This window comes from Microtus oregoni, unplaced genomic scaffold (genome assembly GCF_018167655.1).
Source record: "Microtus oregoni isolate MIOR12 unplaced genomic scaffold, Mior012 000102F_ref0000329, whole genome shotgun sequence".
Lineage (NCBI taxonomy): Eukaryota > Metazoa > Chordata > Mammalia > Rodentia > Cricetidae > Microtus > Microtus oregoni.
In genome coordinates this window covers 1,125,104-1,149,291 of record NW_024544716.1, presented here as the reverse complement: position 1 = coordinate 1,149,291, position 24,188 = coordinate 1,125,104, and the positions used below count along the sequence as shown (strand labels likewise).

The following is a 24,188-nucleotide window of genomic DNA, read 5'->3' as shown; positions in this document are numbered from 1 at the left end:
TAGGAAACATAAATTAATAATAGTAAAGTTCTAAGGAAGACATCAAAGCCCTCTCTATATACTCATGGATAAAATCTCAGTCTTAAGTTTCTACAGTCACTTATAATGTCTTCAAGTATTTATAAATTTATAAACTATTTCTTTCCCTTCACATATATGCATATATCTAAATATTATTCTGCATTACTATGTATGTATCTACATATCTACACATTCAGCTAAGCCTCTAAACTTCATGTATGCATGAATATCTATGTGTATCTACATCTTACCTGTGTGTGATGAATAGCGTTGTGTCCCAAAGGTTTGGGCAGCACTTACACTGCATAGCCATAATATCTCGAAATTTCCATATCTTTCTCCCTCTGAAGGAAAAGCTGTGGTTTTCCCAGAGAGGTACACTTGGCAGCATTCTCTCTCTCCTGTTGAGCCCGCCTCTTCATGGCCTCCCTCTCTGGCCTCTGCTCTTCAGTGATAGGCTGTGAGATGACTGGCCCCGGAATGTTGACTTTCTTCCAAGGAATTGGTAAGTGGCTGAAATCTTGCCGCAGGTATTGGGATTGAGGCTGGGGAGGATCTAGGGTCTTGTTTGTGGCAAAAGAAAGAGGCTCCCTGTGGAGTGAAGTGTGAGATGATGCTCTGTAGGGTGCAGGCAAAGAGGCAGGCGGTTGAGGCCCAGGGCAAGACTGGATGGGCTTGCTTCTAATTGGACGTGTGGCACTGGTGGCAACTGGCAGAGCCGACTTGTCAGAGGCCATCAGTGATGTGCTGGCAGGAGCTGGTTGGGATGACTTGAGTTTGGGTTGCCTAGCAGTGTGGGATTGAGACCTCACTGGGTAAGCTGTAGTGGGCCTGTGCGAAGCCAGGCAGTGAAGCTTTCTGGAAACAGGTCTGTCTTGAGGCTTGTCCAGGGCTAGGAAAGGCAGAGGTACTAATTTGACCTTCCCAGCTGGGGACAGCTCATCCAGGCACAGAGATGGACACCGCTTGGGAGCACTGCTCTCTGTTCTCTGAGCATTGCCCGGGATTCTACCAGGGCCTCGACCCTCACGGGGCGCATCTCCCAGGGATGTGGCGGTTGGGCCTGTCCTGGGATCTTTGTTGCTGCTCAAGTTCAGCAGAGCCCGGGAGGAGGAGACGCCAGTTTTCCTCTCACTCTTCTTCCCCAGTGGGTGAAAGACCTGCACAGACGCCAGCATGTGCATGCCGAGGTGAGTTCGAGGCTTCTTAAAGCTGTCATGGCTGAGCTCAGGTGGATTCCTCTTCCTCTTGGTCTTTGGGATGGCGGGCTTCTCTTCTGCCTTGACTCTGTGACTTGATGGCTTCAGCTCCTCTGTTTTCTTGGAGCTGTTTCCTCTGGTGTCCTTGGCCTTTTCTTTCCCCTGTGCCCTTGCTACGCTGGGCCTCTTGGGTACAAATATCTGAGATTTGCTCTGCACGTGGTTGGCCGTGTTGTCTATGGTTCCAGGATCATCTTCCTTCAGCATATCCTCGTGATGGGTTCTGGCCTGAAGAGCTCCATGAAACACATCAGAGACTTTCTGGTTTTTCTTGATGCCCAGTTCAGATAGTCCATTAAAGATGCTGGTGCGTGACTGGGCCTGGTCCCTCCTGATGTCTTTGGAGTCTTTGGTTTGGCTTGCTGTGTGATCTTCCATTTGGTCAAGGCCAGTGTTGAAGTTTAAGAGTTGGGGAAGGTGAATATCTGCCACCAGAGTAGTCATGTCTGCAAAGTCATTGCTAGACTCCATGACACTCTGCAGAGCCTCAGGGTCTTCCAGACCAAGGCTACTGTTTCCCAAAGTGGCATTTTGAGAAGCTAGCTTCTGCCTCAGGCTCCCAACATCACTGTAGTTCAAGGGCTGCTGCATGCCAGGGTATGCTGAAGGGAGGGGTGATGCGTCTTGGTTACATTTTGTGCCCTCATAGGAATCCAGAGGTGTTGATTGCTCAGCATTCATCTCATCTGCATTGTTCTTCTGTGTCTTTTCCAGGCTTGGGGCTGGAGGCAAGGCCAGGAATTCAGAAGGACTGTGCATGAGGGCAATTAATGACCTGTTCCCACTGACAGGTGCTGTCTTCATCTGGGCATCCTGGGTGCAGGCATTGCCGAGGTCTGGACTCTGCAGCAGACACAGTGTCTGCCCTGAAGGTGTCAACCCCAGGGTTGTCTCCCTCTCCACCACTGAAAAAGAGGAAGTTCGAAGTCAGTGCCTGGTAAGTGAGATGCTACCCCCGCTTTCAGTGCACCTGAGCACTGAGGCTCCTGCAGCAGTGTTGCAGGCATTGCTATGAGCTCTGCTGGAGGAGCAGGGAAAGCAGCCCTCTTTGGAGACACATAGTAACTACTCATTTGTTTCTCATGACCGTGTGAGATCACGTTTTCTCTTGTGTTTGTGTGGTGTGTACATGCTTAGTGATCATGGGGAGGTGGCAGAATTCCTTGGTGTGCACTCTTCCCTTTCTCCCCCATTTTCCTTTGAAACAGTGCCTCTCATTGCCTTGGGAGTTTGCTCCGAGACAGGTTGTGTTGCTCACTGTTTCCTAATCTTACTCATCTCCACCAGTTTCTTTCTGTTCATTGTATTACTCATATGGCCCCTGAAGCCTGGATTTTTATTTGGGTTTAGGTATCCATATCAGTTCCTCAATTCTGAAAGGCAAGCGGTTCAAAAGCCATGACATTCCTTAAGGTTCACGTTTCACAGAATTTTTGTTAGTGATGTCAAAATGTAAGACTGCGAAAGCTTTGAGCATCAACTTTGTAACAGAGAACATGTCTACATAGTCTTGGCCTTGGGTCACTGCTGAAGATTCAGAAAGAAAGAGTAAAAGAAAAAGAGAAAGTGGAAGAGAGATGTAGAGGAGGAAAAGAGACAGAGAAAAAGAGAGAGGTTGATCGTGACAGATAGGGTGAGATGCTTCAACCCTGCTTATCAATATTACACAGGTCAAAGCAGACTGTCACTAGAGCTTAAGTGTTAGAGAATGTCACAGCAGACACTTGGAGTGTGGGAGAAGACTTCCTCCAGGTCAGATTCAGGGTTCCATTTCTCTGGATACTAGTTTCAACTCAGGGGAAACTTAGTTGTACAAAAACAGATAAAATTCTCGATGTCATCTAGAATCTGGAGACATAGATTAGGAAGGAGGTGATTTTAGTGAGCTGCTGCATGGGCCTGATTAGCCTTGGCAGTGAAATGCGTTCCTGTGGTGTGGTCCTTGGACATGTCTTAATGAAGGTTGAATGTCACTCACTTTCCTGTATTCTCTCTCATTATAGAGACTGAATTTAGGGGTAATGAGCCTGAGCCACAGCCTACATGTCAGGACTCCCATTCTTCCTCTGTGTGGACATCCACTTCTGAAAGGTAGAGCTGTGTCTCCTCTGAGGGCTGATCTCACACCTCCCTTCCTGGCTTTACTCACCTTGAAGACTGGTGTCTGGCATGGTTTGAGCAGATGTGGGCCAGTAGATGGGACAGGTGGAGAAAGGTGTTTGGATGTTCATTGGCTGAATCTCCTGTAGTGCCATCACCATCCCTGGGTGCAGAGAGGAAGCCTGATTCCCAGAGCAGGACACAGAGCCATAGGCCTGCAGGCACTGCCAGAATTCTTCAGCCATCGGAGGACCCAGGCTGTTCTGGTCATTGTAATAGACCTGACTTCCATCCAGGTAGCAAGGTGCCAGGATATATCGTTGATCTGGTAGATTTGATGGCGTTGCCTGTACAAGGCAGGCAGACAGTGTTGGATAGGATGGCGGTAATGCATTGATATGGAAAGTATTGTCACACTGGGCTGTTATAGACCTAGACGAGGGGGTGGTATTCTGGTCAATGACAGTTACAGGGGCATCCAGGAATGGAGCTTCCCTTCTGGTGGTGCTTTCTCTGAGATCCCAGTGGAGAACACCTGGATAGGAAAATGTCGAAGTAGAGATCTGGTTCTGGTCAGTTGGCTCAGTCAGCATGGTCGTGCCAGCTCGTTGGTAAAGACAGGCACTGTCCATGAGCTGCTGGCAGCATGTGCTGGAGTCTGATGACAGGAGCCATGCTGAGCTCACAGCTGGGGTGCAGACCCCATAGAAATTGCACACAGTTCCTGCTGAGGGTGTGGCATTCCTCAGCACAGGCACAGAGGGCTGCAGAGCACATTCTGTCCCAGTGAAAGGTGCACTTTGGCAATTTTCTGTAGGAAGCAAGAAGAGAGTTGGAAAAAGTTGAGATGGAGGCTTTCTACCCCCTGGGAGGGACTGTGTTATCTCCAGGTTGTACTGAGTGGGAGAGTCTAGCATCTATGTTCCCTTACATATGCCAAGCAAGTGGGTTAAGATTGATCGGTGGGGCTATGAAGGATGACAATCACGAGATGAACTGTCTGCTTTTTCCTGTGTGGGCATGGAAATCCTGGTCAATCTGGCTTAATCCTCACTCAGATCTAGACACGATGCTCCTTTTCCCTGATTGTAATATAATCATGCCTGTTGGGACACTTCCTCGCAAATATATTCTACAACAGAGGTTATTATTGGGAAGAGACCCATAGGCATATTCCATACCTGGAACTTTGTCCTGTTCTCTGCAGATCTTACAGTATAGAGTGACCTAAACTCACTCTACGTTGATCAGTCTGGCTTTGAAATCACACAGACAGGTCTGCTTCTGCCTCTAAAGTGCTGGTGCTGGAGCCCCTGCCATGTCCACCAGGCCAATCTCTATTTTATTGAGTTTTTTTCTGAAATGATGTTTAACAAATGTGTACCAAATTGAGGTAATTATTCCTTCCCCCTCTCTCTTTTTTCCCCTTGCATTTCTTGTATAATTGAGGATCTCTTATAATCTTATAACTTTTAAGCATTATTCAAATATGATTTCAGAAATACAACCTACTGACAACATTTCTTCGTGTTTGCACCAGTTTAGTGTGTCCTCTTGAGACTGCTAATGTTTTATGGGGTTCATCTCTGAATATGATTGCTTCTCAATTTAATATCTGTTGATTAAATTGTTTTCTTAACAGCTCCTCAGTAACTTAGTTTTTTTATCTCTTCTAAGGGGGAATCCGTGTGAGAATCCCCCCTCACAACAGCGTGTCAGTTGCCATGGTCAGACTCTAACTGACTGGACTTCGCAGCTTCAGTTGATCCTATCCAACACCACCAGTGCACATGAGACATGGGGAACTGGGCAGAAAGTGGTCTGGATGGAGTGTAAGAGCCAGGGACCAGATCAGGATATTCTTTCTATATGTGCCAGGGAACCTTTGTATAGACTAATCTGAACAGTACGTTTGGTTAAACATGGCTTGGGAAATGACAATGCCTTGTCTGTTTTGATTATAATCTGTGGTCGTCTTCAACATTGTGTTCTAAACTACCATTGTGGACCACCAGGGTCCCCTCTGCAGTGTGCCTTCATATATTTATATACTTTCTAGACCCGTACTGTGTTTGCCCCCTTCCCTGACTTCCTGTGGGTCTGTCCTTCCAGCAACACTGTCAATATTAATTTCAGTACAACAACTGCCTTCTCAGATTCCACAGTCCTCTTATTCTCTTCCACTCTCCATGTTTAATCCAGGGAAGTCCAAGTGACTGCACAACATGGCAGTCGCCATTTTGTCCATAGTCAATATTCATTTGGTGAGTATGGAGAGAGGCCAGTGTAGAGCATGTCAGACTTGAACTGTTCTCCATCCCACCCAGTTCTCTCTGTGTTGTGATTATAGTTGTGTGCCACCATCCGTGGTGTGACCAATACTGTTAGAGTCGCCCTGAATTTTAAACTAAGACTGGAAACAGTAGTGGGGGGAGACTGTCTCATTAGTGGTGTGGAGTGCTAGATCTCTGCGTGCCTTGTTCATGTTCCCGTGTCTCTGTAGTTTAATACCATCCAAAAGAGCCTGATTTTATTCCCTCTTCACTTTCTTCTGAAAACCCAACAGTACAGGACCCAAGCATAGTGACACTGTTCACTCCTTGAGGCGGATGGAAAACACTTGAGAATAAACTTTTTGTCTAAAATCACCTACTTAGTAAGAACCAAAGCTAAATGTGACATTCAAATCTAGATATCTATATCAACATCAATACTATCCACATTCAGCAAAGATTTATTAGTATAGTAAAAGTCAATGGAGAAGATCACATGTTTTAAAGTCTCTATCCTTACCTGACATGGTCAAGGGGAGAGGATCAGCAATCCAAAGTACAATGGAGCAAGATAATCGGTCGGCTTTTTCTGATCAGCTGACCTCAGTGGCAAGTGTGTCCAGTATCAGACAGCACTCACTGGTCACTGGTCACCTGGACCTGTGATGATCCAAAGTTGTTTACAGTCATCACCATGGAAACACCAAGATTCTACCAGGTGCTGGTAGGGTTGGAGGGAGAATGATGTCATAAATGAGGCAACAGCCAATGGGAAGGTTCGATTCCTAACTAGAAGATGGGATTGGTTGGAGAAGATGCCAGGAGACCAACAGTAGCCATGGAGGCTGAGGTGTGGGCTAGTGAAAGAGGCAATCATGGCATGGACGTGCCACTTCCCATGGCGTTTAGCCTAGGCTATCATGGCAATGCTCTCATAAGGTTCACTGATGAAGCGGTGTGTAATGTACACATGATGCGTCACCTTCCAACAGAAAGTGTCCCATCAGCCTACACTTACATACAGTGAGTAGTCTTGGGCAGGAGGGAGAACTGCTGTTGAGGGAACTCAGGTGATAGGCCATTGCAGTGCGTCTGGCTTTTGTGCCATCAGCATCTGTCCATGACCCAAGGAAGAGATCAAAGTGTTCCTTTGTGACTATGTGCAAGGTCAGGGCTCAGTGTGCTGCGTGCATGTTGATGAACTCTAAGACACTTGTCTTCTTGTTGCTTCTGTTATTCTTTTTTGTCTTGTTTGTCTGTCTGTGGGGTTAGAGAGTGGAGACATTACGCGAGACACAGGGCGATTTGGGGTTAGGAAGGAGACACAGACACGCTGCGGTCCCACGTGGGTGCACTTTAATGGGGGGGTAACAACAAGTAAGGGACAGGTGTGCAGAGATGAAAGGAGAGAAGGGCAGAGAGAGAGAGAGAGAGAGAGAGAGAGAGAGAGAGAGAGAGAGCTCGTGGTGACCCCTGTTTTTAACGGGGAACTCACAGGCGTCTGGGAGAAATGCCCTGTGCCTTTGGGGCTTCCAGTCCAGGGGGATGCTGGGAGCTGTAGTCTCCAAAAGGAAGAACAGCTTCTCCTACAGTCCTTCCTTATTCTGTGCTGGCCCATGCTGGACTGACAACTCTCTCGTATTCTTTCATCCCTTCTTTGTATGTTTTTACTCTTGGACCAGCCTGACCCATCATCATTACACTCATGGGTGATGCCACTTTGATCTTCCAGATCAGTGGTCCACTGAGTATCATGAAGATGCTTTTATTTGGATGCTGCTAGTAGGAACAGGCAACCTAATGGCTGAAGGTGGGCATGGATACAACTGTTCCCCTTTTCAGTCTCTTGTTGCTGTTGTGCTGCCTAGACTCAGCTACTCTGAATGGTTTTTAATTGATTATGTTTTAAAAAATTACCAATCCAAGTTACCACTTCTTCCCTTCTCCCAGTCCCTCCTCACATCCTCTCACACAACCCTTATCCAATCCTCAGAGAGGGTAATGCACATTGGTTTGTGGAAAGTCCAAGGCCCTCCCTACTATATCTAGGCTGAGCAAGGTATACATCCAAAGAGAATGGGTTCCCAAAAAGCCAGCCCAAGCAGTAGGGATAAATTCTGGTGCTATTGTCAGTGGCCCCTCAGTCTGCCCCAGCCATGCAACTGTCAACAACTTTCAGAGGGACTAGTTTGGTCCTATTCTTTTTTTTTTCTTTTCTTTTTTCTTTTATTATTTTTCTTTTTGTTTTGGCTTTTCTTGTAGGGTCCTGGTCCCCCTATTCCTGGGGTGCATTCGTGGGGACAGTTTATGATCAGCTAACTAAGCTTCCTGTGTGTTTCTGTGCTCTCCCTGCCCTGCCTGGTGATTAGCTGCAGGGCATTTACTCCTTTGTTAATATGGTCATTTCCCACCTGCCTGGGCAGAGATGCTTGTGCAGTAGTTAGGAACATAAAGATCTCCCCAAGTCTGAATAAATGGCATTTGGCTGATCTTCCTTTGAATGACACTGGTCTCTGTGTGTTGTTCTTTTCAATCTCCATGCTCTTGCTGGACTCGCGTTCGGTACAGTGGCTCGCGAACTGTACCGAGGGTGTAACACAAAATCGGGTGTTACATTTTCTTTTTATTTATTTATTTCTTTATGGAAAAAAAAACATTTCTGCCTCCTCCCAGCCTTCCATTTCCCTCCCAGTCCCCCCACTTCTCTCCCCCTCCCTCTCCAGTCTGAAGAGCAGTCAGGGTTCCCTGCCCTGTGGGAAGTCCAAGGTCTCCCCCATCCATCCAGGTCTAGGAAGGTGAGCATCCAAACTGGCTAGGCTCCCACAAAGCCAGTACATGCAGTAGGATCAAAACCCAGTGCCATCGTCCTTGGCTTTTCATCAGCCCTCATTGTCCACCATGTTCAGAGAGTCCGGTTTTATCCCATGCTTTTTCAGTCCCAGTCCAGCTGGCCTTGGTGAGCTCCCAATAGATCAGCCCCACTGTCTCAGTGGGTGGGTGCACTTCTCGCGGTCCTGACTTCCTTGCTCATGTTCTCCCTCCTTCTGCTCCTCATTGGGACCTTGGGAGCTCATTCCGGTGCTCCAATGTGGGTCTCTGTGTCTATCTCCATCCATCGCCAGAAGAAGGTTCTATGGTGATATGCAAGATATTCATCAGTATGGCTATAGGATAGGGCCATTTCAGGTTCCCTATCCTCAGCTGCCCAAGGAACTAATCGGGGGACATTTCCCTGGGCACCTGGGAGCCCCTTTAGTTCAAGTCTCTTGCCAACCCTAAGATCCCTCCCTTAATTAAGATATATACTTCCCTGCTCCCATATCCACCCTTCCTGTATACCAACCATCCCATTCCCCCAAGTACCCCCCATCCTCCCCTTCTCACTTTTCTCTCCCCATCTCCCTTTACCCCCATCCCACCCCACTCCCAAGATCCCAGTTTTTTGCCCGGCAATCTTGTCTACTCCCAATATCCAGGAGGATAACTATATGTTTTTCTTTGGGTTCACCTTCTTATTTAGCTTCTTGTTCCTTCCCAGTATGGCTGGATTTGGTGAGCTCCCATTAGCTCAGGTAGACTGTTTCAGTGGGTGTCCCCATCATGGTCTTGACCTCTTTGCTCATATTCTTACTCCTCCCATTCTTTAACTGGACTTTGGAAGCTCAGTTCCGTGCTCTGATGCAGGTCTTTGCCTCTGTTTCCATCAATTGCTGGATGAAGGTTCTATGGTGATATTTAAAATATTCATCAGTTTGTTCACAGGGCAAGGCCAGTTCGGGCACCCTCTCCTCTGTTGCTTAGAGTCTTAGCTGGGGTCATCCTTTTGGATTCCTGGGAATTTCTCTAGAGCGAAGGTTTCATACTAGTCCCATAATGGCTCCCTCAATCAAAATATCTCTTTCCTTGCTCTCATCTCTGACCTTCCTCCATCTAGACTATCCTATTCTCTCAAGTTCTCCTCACCCCTCCCCTTCTACTTTCCTCTTCCCCTTCCATCCTCCATTCTCCCCTCTACACCGATATTCCCAATTTTGTCAGGTGATCTTGGCTATTTCCCCTTCCCAGGTGGATCTATATACGTTTTTCTTAGGGTTCACCTTGTTCCTTAACTTCACTAGGATTATGAAATATAGCCTCAATATCCTTTGTTTATAGCTAGTATCCACTTTTTTACATACATACATAGTGAGTACATACCATATTCATCTGTTTGGGTCTGGGTTACCTCACTCAGGATGGTGTTTTCTAGTTCCACCCTTTTGCACGCAAATTTCAAGATATCATTCATTGGTTGAGGTTGTTTCCATGTTCTGGCTGTTACAAATAATGCTGCTATGAACATAGTCAAACAAACGTCTTTAGAGTATGATTGAACATCTTTTGGGAATATGCCTAGGAGTGGCATTGCTGGATTCTGAGGTAGGTTGATGGCCAATTTTCTGAGAAACCACCATACTGATTTCCAAAGTGGTTGTACAAGTTTTCTTTCCCACCAGCAATGGATGAGTATTCTCCTTATTCCACATCCTCTCCAGCATAAGCATCGTTGGAGTTTTTGATCTTAGTCATTCTGACAGGTGTAAGATGGTATCTCAGAGTTATTTTGATCTTCATTTCCCTGACTGCTAAGGATGTTGAACATTCATATCTATCCCCATGCACAAAACTCAAGTCTAAATGGATCTTAATATAAATCTGACCACACAGAACCTAATAGAAGAGAAAGTGGGAAGTAGTCTTCAATGCATGGACACGTGAGACCACTTCCTAAATATTACCCCAGTAGCACAGACCCTGAGAGCAACAATTAATACATGGAACTTCCTGAAACTGAGAAACTTCTGTAAAGCAAAGGACACAGTCAATAAGAGAAAAAGGCAGCCTACTGAATGGGAAAAGATCTTCACCAACCCCACATCAGACAAAGGACTGATCTCCAAAATATGTAAAGAACTCAAGAAATTAGACATCAACATTTCAAATAACCCAATTAAAAAAATGAGATACAGACCTAAACAGAGAAATCTCAGCTAACTTGGTGCAGGATCAAGTGTCTTTCATGTTATGCTTTACAGACCATTGTTTAAGCAATCCAGAACAGGAGACCAAGGCAGTACATTGAGGTAAGAGGTAAATCAGAGACCACAGGGGATTTCTCCTTCCTGGCACTCTTTAGATTTGCTCAGCCAACATTCTTATATATTCCAAGTTCCACTGTGTTTGTATAGTATTGCCGAGCATAGACTAGGTCCTTCTCTGTCATTTAATGATAAAGATCATGTTCCAGGGGCTGGAGAGATGGCTCAGAGGTTAAGAGCATTGCCTGCTGACTTCCAAAGGTCCTGAGTTCAATTCCCAGCAACCACGTGATGGCTCAAAACCATGGGTAATGGGGTCTGGTGCCCTCTTCTGGCCTGCAGGCATACACACAGACAGAATATTGTATACATAATAAATAAATATTCAAAAAAAAAGATCATGTTTCACAATCAGTCTGAGAGGCTACTTCCGGGAGGCAACCACTGAATTGAACTATCCTCTTTCCTTCGGATCCTGGTTTGTTTTATGCTATATAAGCTAAATAGGAGTGTGTGTGCATTGGTACTTGAAGTCGTCACTATTGCCCCTCTGTTGTATCTCAGTTGTGCTCCAAGTAGCATCGCAAAGTAAGCATTTTTCTGACCAATTTGTTCATTATTATTCAATTTTGGGGTTCCCATTAATAACATGGTCCAGAGGTGTCAATGGAATAGTGCATTGTGGGTGATCTCTGATGTCTTTCTTGTGCCTTGCCCCATTACTAGGGGAGCACTTTACATAGCTGTGTTGCTGGCTTCCATTAATGAAAGAGCCCTAGGGACTTTGATTTCCTGTCCCATATACCATATCCATGTGAGTTTTTGCTTTATTTTACACATCTACATATAAAAATGATGCCCAGTGCTTGTAACCCAACATTCCTTCACTTTCAAGTAACGTGGGTAATCCCACAAGATCATTACTGTTGACTTGGGTGAGAAGGTGTTTGTTCTCCCATTCTGTAGAATGTACATTGTTAGGTGACATTACTCACGCTGACTGCATTTTATGAAAGAAATTAACTAAAATCCACATACCCTGTCAATGAACTCCTGAAGTCTTTAACTCAAAATGACAAAACTCTTAGTTGTGCCAAGTATATAGGTGAGAGCAAACTAAAACACAGACCATGCTGTGTTCAATAATACACTCAAGTAAATTCAACACTGCATTCATGTGGATGGGTATATGATGGCCATGTTCTTGTCTTTGAGTCAGTGTAAAGAGATTGGTTTGATACTACCAGATGCGTAAGAGCTGTTATGATGTGCCCTGGCCCCATGAGAATCCTGAAAACTAGGAGCTGAAGGGACTTGTTGTATTATCTAGATTACAAAATTCCATGTGAGGGGATCTTTGCAAGCTGCAGTGGAATAGACTGCCCTCCCTATTTAGAGAATCTGCTTAGTGTGTGACTTTGCACAAAGGCTATCCCCTGATAGAATTGGCATTGGCAGGTCTGCACAGAGCCTGCTCACATGTGTACGAAACATTTCTTATCGTCGGTGGTACCGTGGTATCGTCACAGTGCCTGAAAATTATGGATTGCATCTCCAAGGAGAGCAAAAGTAAGTTAGAGAAGTTGAGAAATGGGACCCTGAATGAGTGGAAATGTGGCACTCACTGAAGCCATATGCCTGCTATATTCTATGTCCCAGAAATGATCTTAAGACTCAGGAGATGTCGGTCAAGAAACTCTTCAAGACCTCCCAAAAGATGAAGCTCTTTGGATCCTTTTATTTGGTATGAGTAAGAAGTAGATGATTGTCCCGTCCCTCTGTTTCAGATGTAGGATATCTAGAAGTCAGACTTGGACTGAACTGTAATCTCCCTTCCTGCTAGCAGGCTGGCTTTCATAGAAGGGAATTTTTATGTTGTACCGTGATGCACAACAGAATCTCCTGTGACTCAGAGGATCACAGGTCACAGTGGGAAGGGAACTCCTACTGCTTTATTGAAGGGAATGGATGGGCCTTTGTATTTCCCTTCTAAACCTTTGTGCTTCTGCGTGAGATTAGTGTAGCTGCAAGTGTTGATGGAACTGCTCCAGTCTGTCTCCTTTCTCGACTTCCTTTTCTGTGTGCTTTTGGTGCTGATGGAAAAACTGTAAAAGTTTTGGCTGCTGATACTCAGTGGCTGTGGCTGCTGTTGTGGTGAGATGATTGCCTCTTATGCCAAAATGGATCATGTACAATGCAGTCCATCCAAATATCAGGGGCTGTCATGCAAGCAGGAATGCAGTGTAAGAGCTAATGCAGTCAGATAGAGTAGTGTAGCCTGGTGTTTTACCCTAGAATAAAATGACTATCCCATCGAGATATTTTAGCTAAGATCAGTTGGACTTGATCTTTCTAGATGGTACAGAATATAAGAAGTGGAGAGTTATCTGAAAGTTGGGGACTTGCAAGTATTGCTTCCGTAGGAGCAGGAGATCAGTTGGTGGGTGTAATGTGAAGTATTGTACCCTCTGTGTATTTCAGTATACAGTGTCTTTAAACACCAAACCAGGTCTACCACTCCTCCTGTCCATGCTGTTCCAAGGCGTTGGATGGGTTATTGCTCTGCACATTGCTGTACATTGCAGTTTGTTCAGGATTCGGATACCTGTGTTAGGGCCTGAACTTGGTGTCCAGTAGCAGAGCAAATGATAAGAAATACGTGACGTCTGCACACAGTGGAACTGGTTACAGTAAAAACAATGAATGCAGTCAAGGTGATTGCAGGAGAATCCTTGGAACTCGAGATAATTATATTGTACCAAATGTATCCAGTCCCACAGAAACATCTTCTTATCCTGTCTCACTATGTGGATCCTTGGTGACACATCTCTACATATAGACATTCATGAAATTGTAAGCAGTAGTATAAAGCAGAAGAACATTGCCTAAGATATTTGGTGAGAGCTAAGGAATGGCCAGGTGGTGGGAACTGAGTGCTGTTGTCAGTATACAATATACAGAATAAAATCTGTTCATTGAATAAATAGTACAATGAGACTTAAAGTCCATGAGAAGAATTCAGTACATCTTTTTGTTAATTGCTTTAATATGTAAAATAATTCCTGAGCTTTGTTCAACAAGTGTTATTCTACCAGACACTTAATTTGAAAACATAAAGATTAATATAATCATCTTAACATGAATGTATATCCATTCAAATGCCTTTCTGTTTTTCTGAGGAGTACAGTGAAGCCCAGTAGAATCACGGAGTCCCAAATTCTGTAGTTAAAAAACACAGAGAGAGTGATCAAACAAGAGACCTCCCTAAACTATTGCTTTCCTTCATTCTCTTGTAGTCAATCGTGCCCCTGTCAGGATGCTTGGATACAGGTTGTGGGATCCTTTCCGGCTGGCTGTGTTATATTTATCTAGACCAGTGACTCTGGACAGCAAATAGGCTTTGTTAGAATGGACAGTATTGTGTCTACACAGTAGCTGGGGATTACCTATTGAGAAAATACAAACACCATAAATATCTAGGGACAGGTTGAATACATTCCTTGAGTCAAATCCAGATGTTGTACTATCTGGAAGTAGATAGGCATTGTCAGAAGTCCAGCCAACAAGTGAAACAAAGGTACTGTCAGAAAAAAGAATCTGAGTTGAGTTGCAGTTGTAAATACATACAGCTAAGTCAATACATTCAGTTAAGTCTCTTGTGATTTTAGGTCAGTAGCAAGAATCGCCTTGCCTACACATGGACTCTTCATCAAATCATGCTGGGAAACCTGGTGATCCACATGTACAGAAAGAATCTTGATTCTACCTGCATTGTTGAAGCACATCTTTAGTCGCAGCACTCTTGAGGCAGGGACTCAAAAGACAGAGGAAGCGGCAGAGGCAGAGTCTAGCAGATCACTGAGTTCAAGGCTAACCTGGTCTATGATGTTATTACCAGGACATATAGTGCTTTGGAGAGAAGTCTCTCTCCAGGAACTAAAAGAAAGTGAATAAAGGTCACCCTGCGAATATCCAATGCCACTTCCCCAGAGATCAAAATTCAATAAACTCTTGTAATAATAGAGTACAGAGTAGCAGGAAGAGTTGACAGAGTTCAGGGGAGGCCAGTTTTCTTCTCTCACTTCCCCCCAAAGAGGTGAAAGCCCTTACCGGACTCCCGCGTGTGCATGCTGGGGTGGGTTCGAGGCTTCTTAAAGCTGTGGTGGCTGAGCACAGGTGGATTCCTCCTCCTTTTGTTCCTGGGATGGTGTGCTTCTCTTCTGACTTGACTCTTCCTAAACTGCTTCAGCTCCTCTGTTTTCCTGAAGCTGTTTTCTCTGGTCCTCTTGGTTTTGTCTTGCTCATGAGCCCCAGCTTATTCCCTCCTGATGACTATGGAGTCTTTGGATAAGGATGCTGTGCATCTCTGAATATGTTTAATACATTGAGTTATTTGAAAAAATGTGGAAGGTGAATATCTGGCCCCGGTGTAGTCATGTCAGCAAAGTCTATGCTGGAGACCATCACAGTGTGCATGTGCCAGGCTCATGATGGCCAAAGGTGCTGCTTAGCAAGGAGACATGGTCAACAGCAAGCTTCTGCCTCAGGGTGTTAGTGTCAGTAAAGCACAGCGTGTGCTGCAAGTTGGGGTGTGCTAAAGGGAGAAGTGATGGGACTAGGTTTCCTGTGTGCCTTTAAGGGATCCTTAAGCATTGATAGATTGGCTGTCGTCTAATTCACATTGTTTTCTTTTTTTTTCCGCCTAGGATGAGAGCTGTTGGCAAGGCCAGGAATTTGGGAGACCTTTGGATAGGGGCAGTCAATGACCTGTCCCTATCAACAGGTGGCATCCTCATCTGTGAATCCAGGGTGGAATACTAGCAACATTGTGGACTGCAACTGATGGACTGTCTGTCCTGAGGTGTCAGTCCCAGGGACACCCCCTTCTCCAACACTGAAAAAGAGTCAAGGAAGAAGTTAGTGACTGGTAAGTGAGATGCTCCCCTCCTTCTGTGCCCTCTCCACTTAGGCCCTTATAGTGATGGGGAAGGCGTTCCTATGATCTCTGTTTGAGTAGCAATTTTTCAGAACAATGAACCTGTGTTGAATTACAGTTGTAAGCGCAAGCAGTTCAGCCTCTGTGACTTTTGGTAGCTATCAAAAATGTACTGTTGCTAACATACATCCTCACATAATCATGGTGGGGAAATCGGTGACCCACATATACAGAAAGGAAGGTGCTTTCACCTGGGATTTTGGTGCATTCCTTTAGTCCCAGCACTCTTGAGGCAGGGACACAGGCAAAGGCATTACAAAGGCAGTGTCAGGCAGATCTTTGTGATTTCAAGGCTAGCCTGATTAGCGAGGTCAGTTCCCAAATATTCAGTGATATGAAGAGAAACATTGTCTCAAGAAACTAAACTTATATATAAATTAATTCTATTTCTTATGTGTCACCCCATACAAGGTTAATGCCATATGCCTCAGAGGACAATGTGTTACAAACTCTGAAACAGTTAGAGCACAGAATAGTGCAAGGAGGTTAAGATTCAGGGACAGGTCAGGATGGAGGAAAATATCAGGCGATCAAATGTCAGTCCATTATGTGTACTCAACTCGGGTTCGATGAGATGGCTCCTTAGAGAAGAACACTTGATTTTCTCGCAGAATCCCCAGGTAGAATTCAGAGCACCTCATGATGGTTTTCAGTCTCTCTTAATTACAGACTCCAGAGAACTGATGCCCAGGTTTGGCCTCTCTGGGCACTCCATACATTTGTTACGCAGTAGTTCATGTGGACGACACACACACACACACACACACACACACACACACACACACACGAAAAACAAACATGTTAAATGGATAATTTCAAAGATTGATACAATTTGAGACAAACCCAGTAATCCAAATCAACCCATCTCAGAAAGATACTCCGCCTTGTAGAATTTCTTTCAAGGTAGGATCTTGATTATGCACACATGGACCCTATGTTTCATATCATGAAATGCAGGCAGAGTACTGATGTCTAAAGGGCTCGTGTTTGAGGTTTGAAATGGGAGGAGATGTGGCGACAGCAGTAGTGTGTTCACTTTACAGTATGCACTCTAGGAAACTTACCATGTTCAGTAACTCTGACGTGAATAATCAGACAGAAACCACATTAATTACAGTACTGTTCGGCCAATGACCCCAGCATATTCCTGGCTAACTCTAACATCTTAATAAAGCCAAGTAATATTAACCTGTTATCACCGTGAGTCTGTGACCTATTGGCAATGTTCGGGCATTGAGGCATCTTTCTCCTTCGGCAGCTACATGGCATCTCTTTGAGTTTGCCTGCTTTCTCTCTACATCTCAGTTCGAATTTCCTACATGGCTTTGACCTGCTCAGTCATTGGCTGAAACAGATTTACTCATTAATGACCAGTGGTAATAAAACATATTCACAGCATACAGAGGGGACTCCCACATCATCCTAGAATCCTGAAAATTAAATTCCAGGAAAATAATCTTATTGCCACTAGAGCTTTTTGCTACAGATTTAACATTAAATAAGTAGTACCACTGACTTATAGCATATGTTGTATCTATGTCACATGTATTATTACATAATTAGGAAACATAAATTAATAATAGTAAAGTTCTAAGGAAGACATCAAAGCCCTCTCTATATACTCATGGATAAAATCTCAGTCTTAAGTTTCTACAGTCACTTATAGTGTCTTCAAGTATTTATAAATTTATAAACTATTTCTTTCCCTTCACATATATGCATATATCTAAATATTATTCTGCATTACTATGTATGTATCTACATATCTACACATTCAGCTAAGCCTCTAAACTTCATGTATGCATGAATATCTATGTGTATCTACATCTTACCTGTGTGTGATGAATAGCGTTGTGTCCCAAAGGTTTGGGCAGCACTTACACTGCATAGCCATAATATCTCGAAATTTCCATATCTTTCTCCCTCTGAAGGAAAAGCTGTGGTTTTCCCAGAGAGGTACACTTGGCAGCATTCTCTCTCTCCTGTTGAGCCCGCCTCTTCATGGCCTCCCTCTCTGGCCTCTGCTCTTCAGTGATAGGCTGTGAGATGACTGGCCCCGGAATGTTGACTTTCTTCCAAGGAATTGGTAAGTGGCTGAAATCTTGCCGCAGGTATTGGGATTGAGGCTGGGGAGGATCTAGGGTCTTGTTTGTGGCAAAAGAAAGAGGCTCCCTGTGGAGTGAAGTGTGAGATGATGCTCTGTAGGGTGCAGGCAAAGAGGCAGGCGGTTGAGGCCCAGGGCAAGACTGGATGGGCTTGCTTCTAATTGGACGTGTGGCACTGGTGGCAACTGGCAGAGCCGACTTGTCAGAGGCCATCAGTGATGTGCTGGCAGGAGCTGGTTGGGATGACTTGAGTTTGGGTTGCCTAGCAGTGTGGGATTGAGACCTCACTGGGTAAGCTGTAGTGGGCCTGTGCGAAGCCAGGCAGTGAAGCTTTCTGGAAACAGGTCTGTCTTGAGGCTTGTCCAGGGCTAGGAAAGGCAGAGGTACTAATTTGACCTTCCCAGCTGGGGACAGCTCATCCAGGCACAGAGATGGACACCGCTTGGGAGCACTGCTCTCTGTTCTCTGAGCATTGCCCGGGATTCTACCAGGGCCTCGACCCTCACGGGGCGCATCTCCCAGGGATGTGGCGGTTGGGCCTGTCCTGGGATCTTTGTTGCTGCTCAAGTTCAGCAGAGCCCGGGAGGAGGAGACGCCAGTTTTCCTCTCACTCTTCTTCCCCAGTGGGTGAAAGACCTGCACAGACGCCAGCATGTGCATGCCGAGGTGAGTTCGAGGCTTCTTAAAGCTGTCATGGCTGAGCTCAGGTGGATTCCTCTTCCTCTTGGTCTTTGGGATGGCGGGCTTCTCTTCTGCCTTGACTCTGTGACTTGATGGCTTCAGCTCCTCTGTTTTCTTGGAGCTGTTTCCTCTGGTGTCCTTGGCCTTTTCTTTCCCCTGTGCCCTTGCTACGCTGGGCCTCTTGGGTACAAATATCTGAGATTTGCTCTGCACGTGGTTGGCCGTGTTGTCTATGGTTCCAGGATCATCTTCCTTCAGCATATCCTCGTGATGGGTTCTGGCCTGAAGAGCTCCATGAAACACATCAGAGACTTTCTGGTTTTTCTTGATGCCCAGTTCAGATAGTCCATTAAAGATGCTGGTGCGTGACTGGGCCTGGTCCCTCCTGATGTCTTTGGAGTCTTTGGTTTGGCTTGCTGTGTGATCTTCCATTTGGTCAAGGCCAGTGTTGAAGTTTAAGAGTTGGGGAAGGTGAATATCTGCCACCAGAGTAGTCATGTCTGCAAAGTCATTGCTAGACTCCATGACACTCTGCAGAGCCTCAGGGTCTTCCAGACCAAGGCTACTGTTTCCCAAAGTGGCATTTTGAGAAGCTAGCTTCTGCCTCAGGCTCCCAACATCACTGTAGTTCAAGGGCTGCTGCATGCCAGGGTATGCTGAAGGGAGGGGTGATGCGTCTTGGTTACATTTTGTGCCCTCATAGGAATCCAGAGGTGTTGATTGCTCAGCATTCATCTCATCTGCATTGTTCTTCTGTGTCTTTTCCAGGCTTGGGGCTGGAGGCAAGGCCAGGAATTCAGAAGGACTGTGCATGAGGGCAATTAATGACCTGTTCCCACTGACAGGTGCTGTCTTCATCTGGGCATCCTGGGTGCAGGCATTGCCGAGGTCTGGACTCTGCAGCAGACACAGTGTCTGCCCTGAAGGTGTCAACCCCAGGGTTGTCTCCCTCTCCACCACTGAAAAAGAGGAAGTTCGAAGTCAGTGCCTGGTAAGTGAGATGCTACCCCCGCTTTCAGTGCACCTGAGCACTGAGGCTCCTGCAGCAGTGTTGCAGGCATTGCTATGAGCTCTGCTGGAGGAGCAGGGAAAGCAGCCCTCTTTGGAGACACATAGTAACTACTCATTTGTTTCTCATGACCGTGTGAGATCACGTTTTCTCTTGTGTTTGTGTGGTGTGTACATGCTTAGTGATCATGGGGAGGTGACAGAATTCCTTGGTGTGCGCTCTTCCCTTTCTCCCCCATTTTCCTTTGAAACAGTGCCTCTCATTGCCTTGGGAGTTTGCTCTGAGACAGGTTGTGTTGCTCACTGTTTCCTAATCTTACTCATCTCCACCAGTTTCTTTCTGTTCATTGTATTACTCATATGGCCCCTGAAGCCTGGATTTTTATTTGGGTTTAGGTATCCATATGAGTTCCTCAATTCTGAAAGGCAAGCGGTTCAAAAGCCATGACATTCCTTAAGGTTCACGTTTCACAGAATTTTTGTTAGTGATGTCAAAATGTAAGACTGCGAAAGCTTTGAGCATCAACTTTGTAACAGAGAACATGTCTACATAGTCTTGGCCTTGGGTCACTGCTGAAGATTCAGAAAGAAAGAGTAAAAGAAAAAGAGAAAGTGGAAGAGAGATGTAGAGGAGGAAAAGAGACAGAGAAAAAGAGAGAGGTTGATCGTGACAGATAGGGTGAGATGCTTCAACCCTGCTTATCAATATTACACAGGTCAAAGCAGACTGTCACTAGAGCTTAAGTGTTAGAGAATGTCACAGCAGACACTTGGAGTGTGGGAGAAGACTTCCTCCAGGTCAGATTCAGGGTTCCATTTCTCTGGATACTAGTTTCAACTCAGGGGAAACTTAGTTGTACAAAAACAGATAAAATTCTCGATGTCATCTAGAATCTGGAGACATAGATTAGGAAGGAGGTGATTTTAGTGAGCTGCTGCATGGGCCTGATTAGCCTTGGCAGTGAAATGCGTTCCTGTGGTGTGGTCCTTGGACATGTCTTAATGAAGGTTGAATGTCACTCACTTTCCTGTATTCTCTCTCATTATAGAGACTGAATTTAGGGGTAATGAGCCTGAGCCACAGCCTACATGTCAGGACTCCCATTCTTCCTCTGTGTGGACATCCACTTCTGAAAGGTAGAGCTGTGTCTCCTCTGAGGGCTGATCTCACACCTCCCTTCCTGGCTTTACTCACCTTGAAGACTGGTGTCTGGCATGGTTTGAGCAGATGTGGGCCAGTAGATGGGACAGGTGGAGAAAGGTGTTTGGATGTTCATTGGCTGAATCTCCTGTAGTGCCATCACCATCCCTGGGTGCAGAGAGGAAGCCTGATTCCCAGAGCAGGACACAGAGCCATAGGCCTGCAGGCACTGCCAGAATTCTTCAGCCATCGGAGGACCCAGGCTGTTCTGGTCATTGTAATAGACCTGACTTCCATCCAGGTAGCAAGGTGCCAGGATATATCGTTGATCTGGTAGATTTGATGGCGTTGCCTGTACAAGGCAGGCAGACAGTGTTGGATAGGATGGCGGTAATGCATTGATATGGAAAGTATTGTCACACTGGGCTGTTATAGACCTAGACGAGGGGGTGGTATTCTGGTCAATGACAGTTACAGGGGCATCCAGGAATGGAGCTTCCCTTCTGGTGGTGCTTTCTCTGAGATCCCAGTGGAGAACACCTGGATAGGAAAATGTCGAAGTAGAGATCTGGTTCTGGTCAGTTGGCTCAGTCAGCATGGTCGTGCCCGCTCGTTGGTAAAGACAGGCACTGTCCATGAGCTGCTGGCAGCATGTGCTGGAGTCTGATGACAGGAGCCATGCTGAGCTCACAGCTGGGGTGCAGACCCCATAGAAATTGCACACAGTTCCTGCTGAGGGTGTGGCATTCCTCAGCACAGGCACAGAGGGCTGCAGAGCACATTCTGTCCCAGTGAAAGGTGCACTTTGGCAATTTTCTGTAGGAAGCAAGAAGAGAGTTGGAAAAAGTTGAGATGGAGGCTTTCTACCCCCTGGGAGGGACTGTGTTATCTCCAGGTTGTACTGAGTGGGAGAGTCTAGCATCTATGTTCCCTTACATATGCCAAGCAAGTGGGTTAAGATTGATCGGTGGGGCTATGAAGGATGACAATCACGAGATGAACTGTCTGCTTTTTCCTGTGTGGGCATGGAAATCCTGGTCAATCTGGCTTAATCCTCACTCAGATCTAGACACGATGCTCCTTTTCCCTGATTGTAATATAATAATGCCTGTTGGGACACTTCCTCGCAAATATATTCTACAACAGAGGTTATTATTGGGAAGAGACCCATAGGCATATTCCATACCTGGAACTTTGTCCTGTTCTCTGCAGATCTTACAGTATAGAGTGACCTAAACTCACTCTACGTTGATCAGTCTGGCTTTGAAATCACACAGACAGGTCTGCTTCTGCCTCTAAAGTGCTGGTGCTGGAGCCCCTGCCATGTCCACCAGGCCAATCTCTATTTTATTGAGTTTTTTTCTGAAATGATGTTTAACAAATGTGTACCAAATTGAGGTAATTATTCCTTCCCCCTCTTTCTTTTTTCCCCTTGCATTTCTTGTATAATTGAGGATCTCTTATAATCTTATAACTTTTAAGCATTATTCAAATATGATTTCAGAAATACAACCTACTGACAACATTTCTTCGTGTTTGCACCAGTTTACTGTGTCCTCTTGAGACTGCTAATGTTTTATGGGGTTCATCTCTGAATATGATTGCTTCTCAATTTAATATCTGTTGATTAAATTGTTTTCTTAACAGCTCCTCAGTAACTTAGTTTTTTTATCTCTTCTAAGGGGGAATCCGTGTGAGAATCCCCCCTCACAACAGCGTGTCAGTTGCCATGGTCAGACTCTAACTGACTGGACTTCGCAGCTTCAGTTGATCCTATCCAACACCACCAGTGCACATGAGACATGGGGAACTGGGCAGAAAGTGGTCTGGATGGAGTGTAAGAGCCAGGGACCAGATCAGGATATTCTTTCTATATGTGCCAGGGAACCTTTGTATAGACTAATCTGAACAGTACGTTTGGTTAAACATGGCTTGGGAAATGACAATGCCTTGTCTGTTTTGATTATAATCTGTGGTCGTCTTCAACATTGTGTTCTAAACTACCATTGTGGACCACCAGGGTCCCCTCTGCAGTGTGCCTTCATATATTTATATACTTTCTAGACCCGTACTGTGTTTGCCCCCTTCCCTGACTTCCTGTGGGTCTGTCCTTCCAGCAACACTGTCAATATTAATTTCAGTACAACAACTGCCTTCTCAGATTCCACAGTCCTCTTATTCTCTTCCACTCTCCATGTTTAATCCAGGGAAGTCCAAGTGACTGCACAACATGGCAGTCGCCATTTTGTCCATAGTCAATATTCATTTGGTGAGTATGGAGAGAGGCCAGTGTAGAGCATGTCAGACTTGAACTGATCTCCATCCCACCCAGTTCTCTCTGTGTTGTGATTATAGTTGTGTGCCACCATCCGTGGTGTGACCAATACTGTTAGAGTCGCCCTGAATTTTAAACTAAGACTGGAAACAGTAGTGGGGGGAGACTGTCTCATTAGTGGTGTGGAGTGCTAGATCTCTGCGTGCCTTGTTCATGTTCCCGTGTCTCTGTAGTTTAATACCATCCAAAAGAGCCTGATTTTATTCCCTCTTCACTTTCTTCTGAAAACCCAACAGTACAGGACCCAAGCATAGTGACACTGTTCACTCCTTGAGGCGGATGGAAAACACTTGAGAATAAACTTTTTGTCTAAAATCACCTACTTAGTAAGAACCAAAGCTAAATGTGACATTCAAATCTAGATATCTATATCAACATCAATACTATCCACATTCAGCAAAGATTTATTAGTAGAGTAAAAGTCAATGGAGAAGATCACATGTTTTAAAGTCTCTATCCTTACCTGACATGGTCAAGGGGAGAGGATCAGCAATCCAAAGTACAATGGAGCAAGATGATCGGTCGGCTTTTTCTGATCAGCTGACCTCAGTGGCAAGTGTGTCCAGTATCAGACAGCACTCACTGGTCACTGGTCACCTGGACCTGTGATGATCCAAAGTTGTTTACAGTCATCACCATGGAAACACCAAGATTCTACCAGGTGCTGGTAGGGTTGGAGGGAGAATGATGTCATAAATGAGGCAACAGCCAATGGGAAGGTTCGATTCCTAACTAGAAGATGGGATTGGTTGGAGAAGATGCCAGGAGACCAACAGTAGCCATGGAGGCTGAGGTGTGGGCTAGTGAAAGAGGCAATCATGGCATGGACATGCTACTTCCCATGGCGTTTAGCCTAGGCTATCATGGCAGTGCTCTCATAAGGTTCACTGATGAAGCGGTGTGTAATGTACACATGATGCGTCACCTTCCAACAGAAAGTGTCCCATCAGCCTACACTTACATACAGTGAGTAGTCTTGGGCAGGAGGGAGAACTGCTGTTGAGGGAACTCAGGTGATAGGCCATTGCAGTGCGTCTGGCTTTTGTGCCATCAGCATCTGTCCATGACCCAAGGAAGAGATCAAAGTGTTCCTTTGTGACTATGTGCAAGGTCAGGGCTCAGTGTGCTGCGTGCATGTTGATGAACTCTAAGACACTTGTCTTCTTGTTGCTTCTGTTATTCTTTTTTGTC

The 24,188-nt window shown here is 45.4% G+C and overlaps 2 protein-coding genes across 2 annotated transcripts; both read right to left on the bottom strand.

Moving 5' to 3' along the window:
- Window positions 1–317: 317 nt before the first annotated feature.
- LOC121443203 (uncharacterized protein C2orf78 homolog) lies at window positions 318–4,901 on the bottom strand. The gene is made up of 3 exons (XM_041644878.1): window positions 4,893–4,901; window positions 3,916–4,144; window positions 318–2,185 (listed from the first exon to the last, which is right to left on the bottom strand). The coding sequence occupies exons 1-3, from the start codon at window positions 4,899–4,901 to the stop codon at window positions 318–320; spliced, it is 2,106 nt and encodes a 701-aa protein (XP_041500812.1).
- A 12,703-nt stretch (window positions 4,902–17,604) lies between these two features.
- Window positions 17,605–21,476, bottom strand: LOC121443202 (uncharacterized protein C2orf78 homolog; the record flags this gene model as incomplete). Its single annotated transcript, XM_041644876.1, has 2 exons — window positions 17,605–19,472; window positions 20,717–21,476. Coding segments are annotated over 2 exons (2,628 nt in total), but the record flags the coding sequence as incomplete, so codon positions are not given.
- Between the last annotated feature and the right edge of the window lie 2,712 nt (window positions 21,477–24,188).

What these genes read in the sequence shown, in the direction of transcription:
- LOC121443203 (XM_041644878.1), bottom strand. An exon ending in TTCGACATTTTCCTATCCAG is followed by an intron (nt 2,186 to 3,915) that starts GTGTTCTCCACT and finishes CCTCTTTTTCAG; the next exon opens with TGGTGGAGAGGGAGACAACC.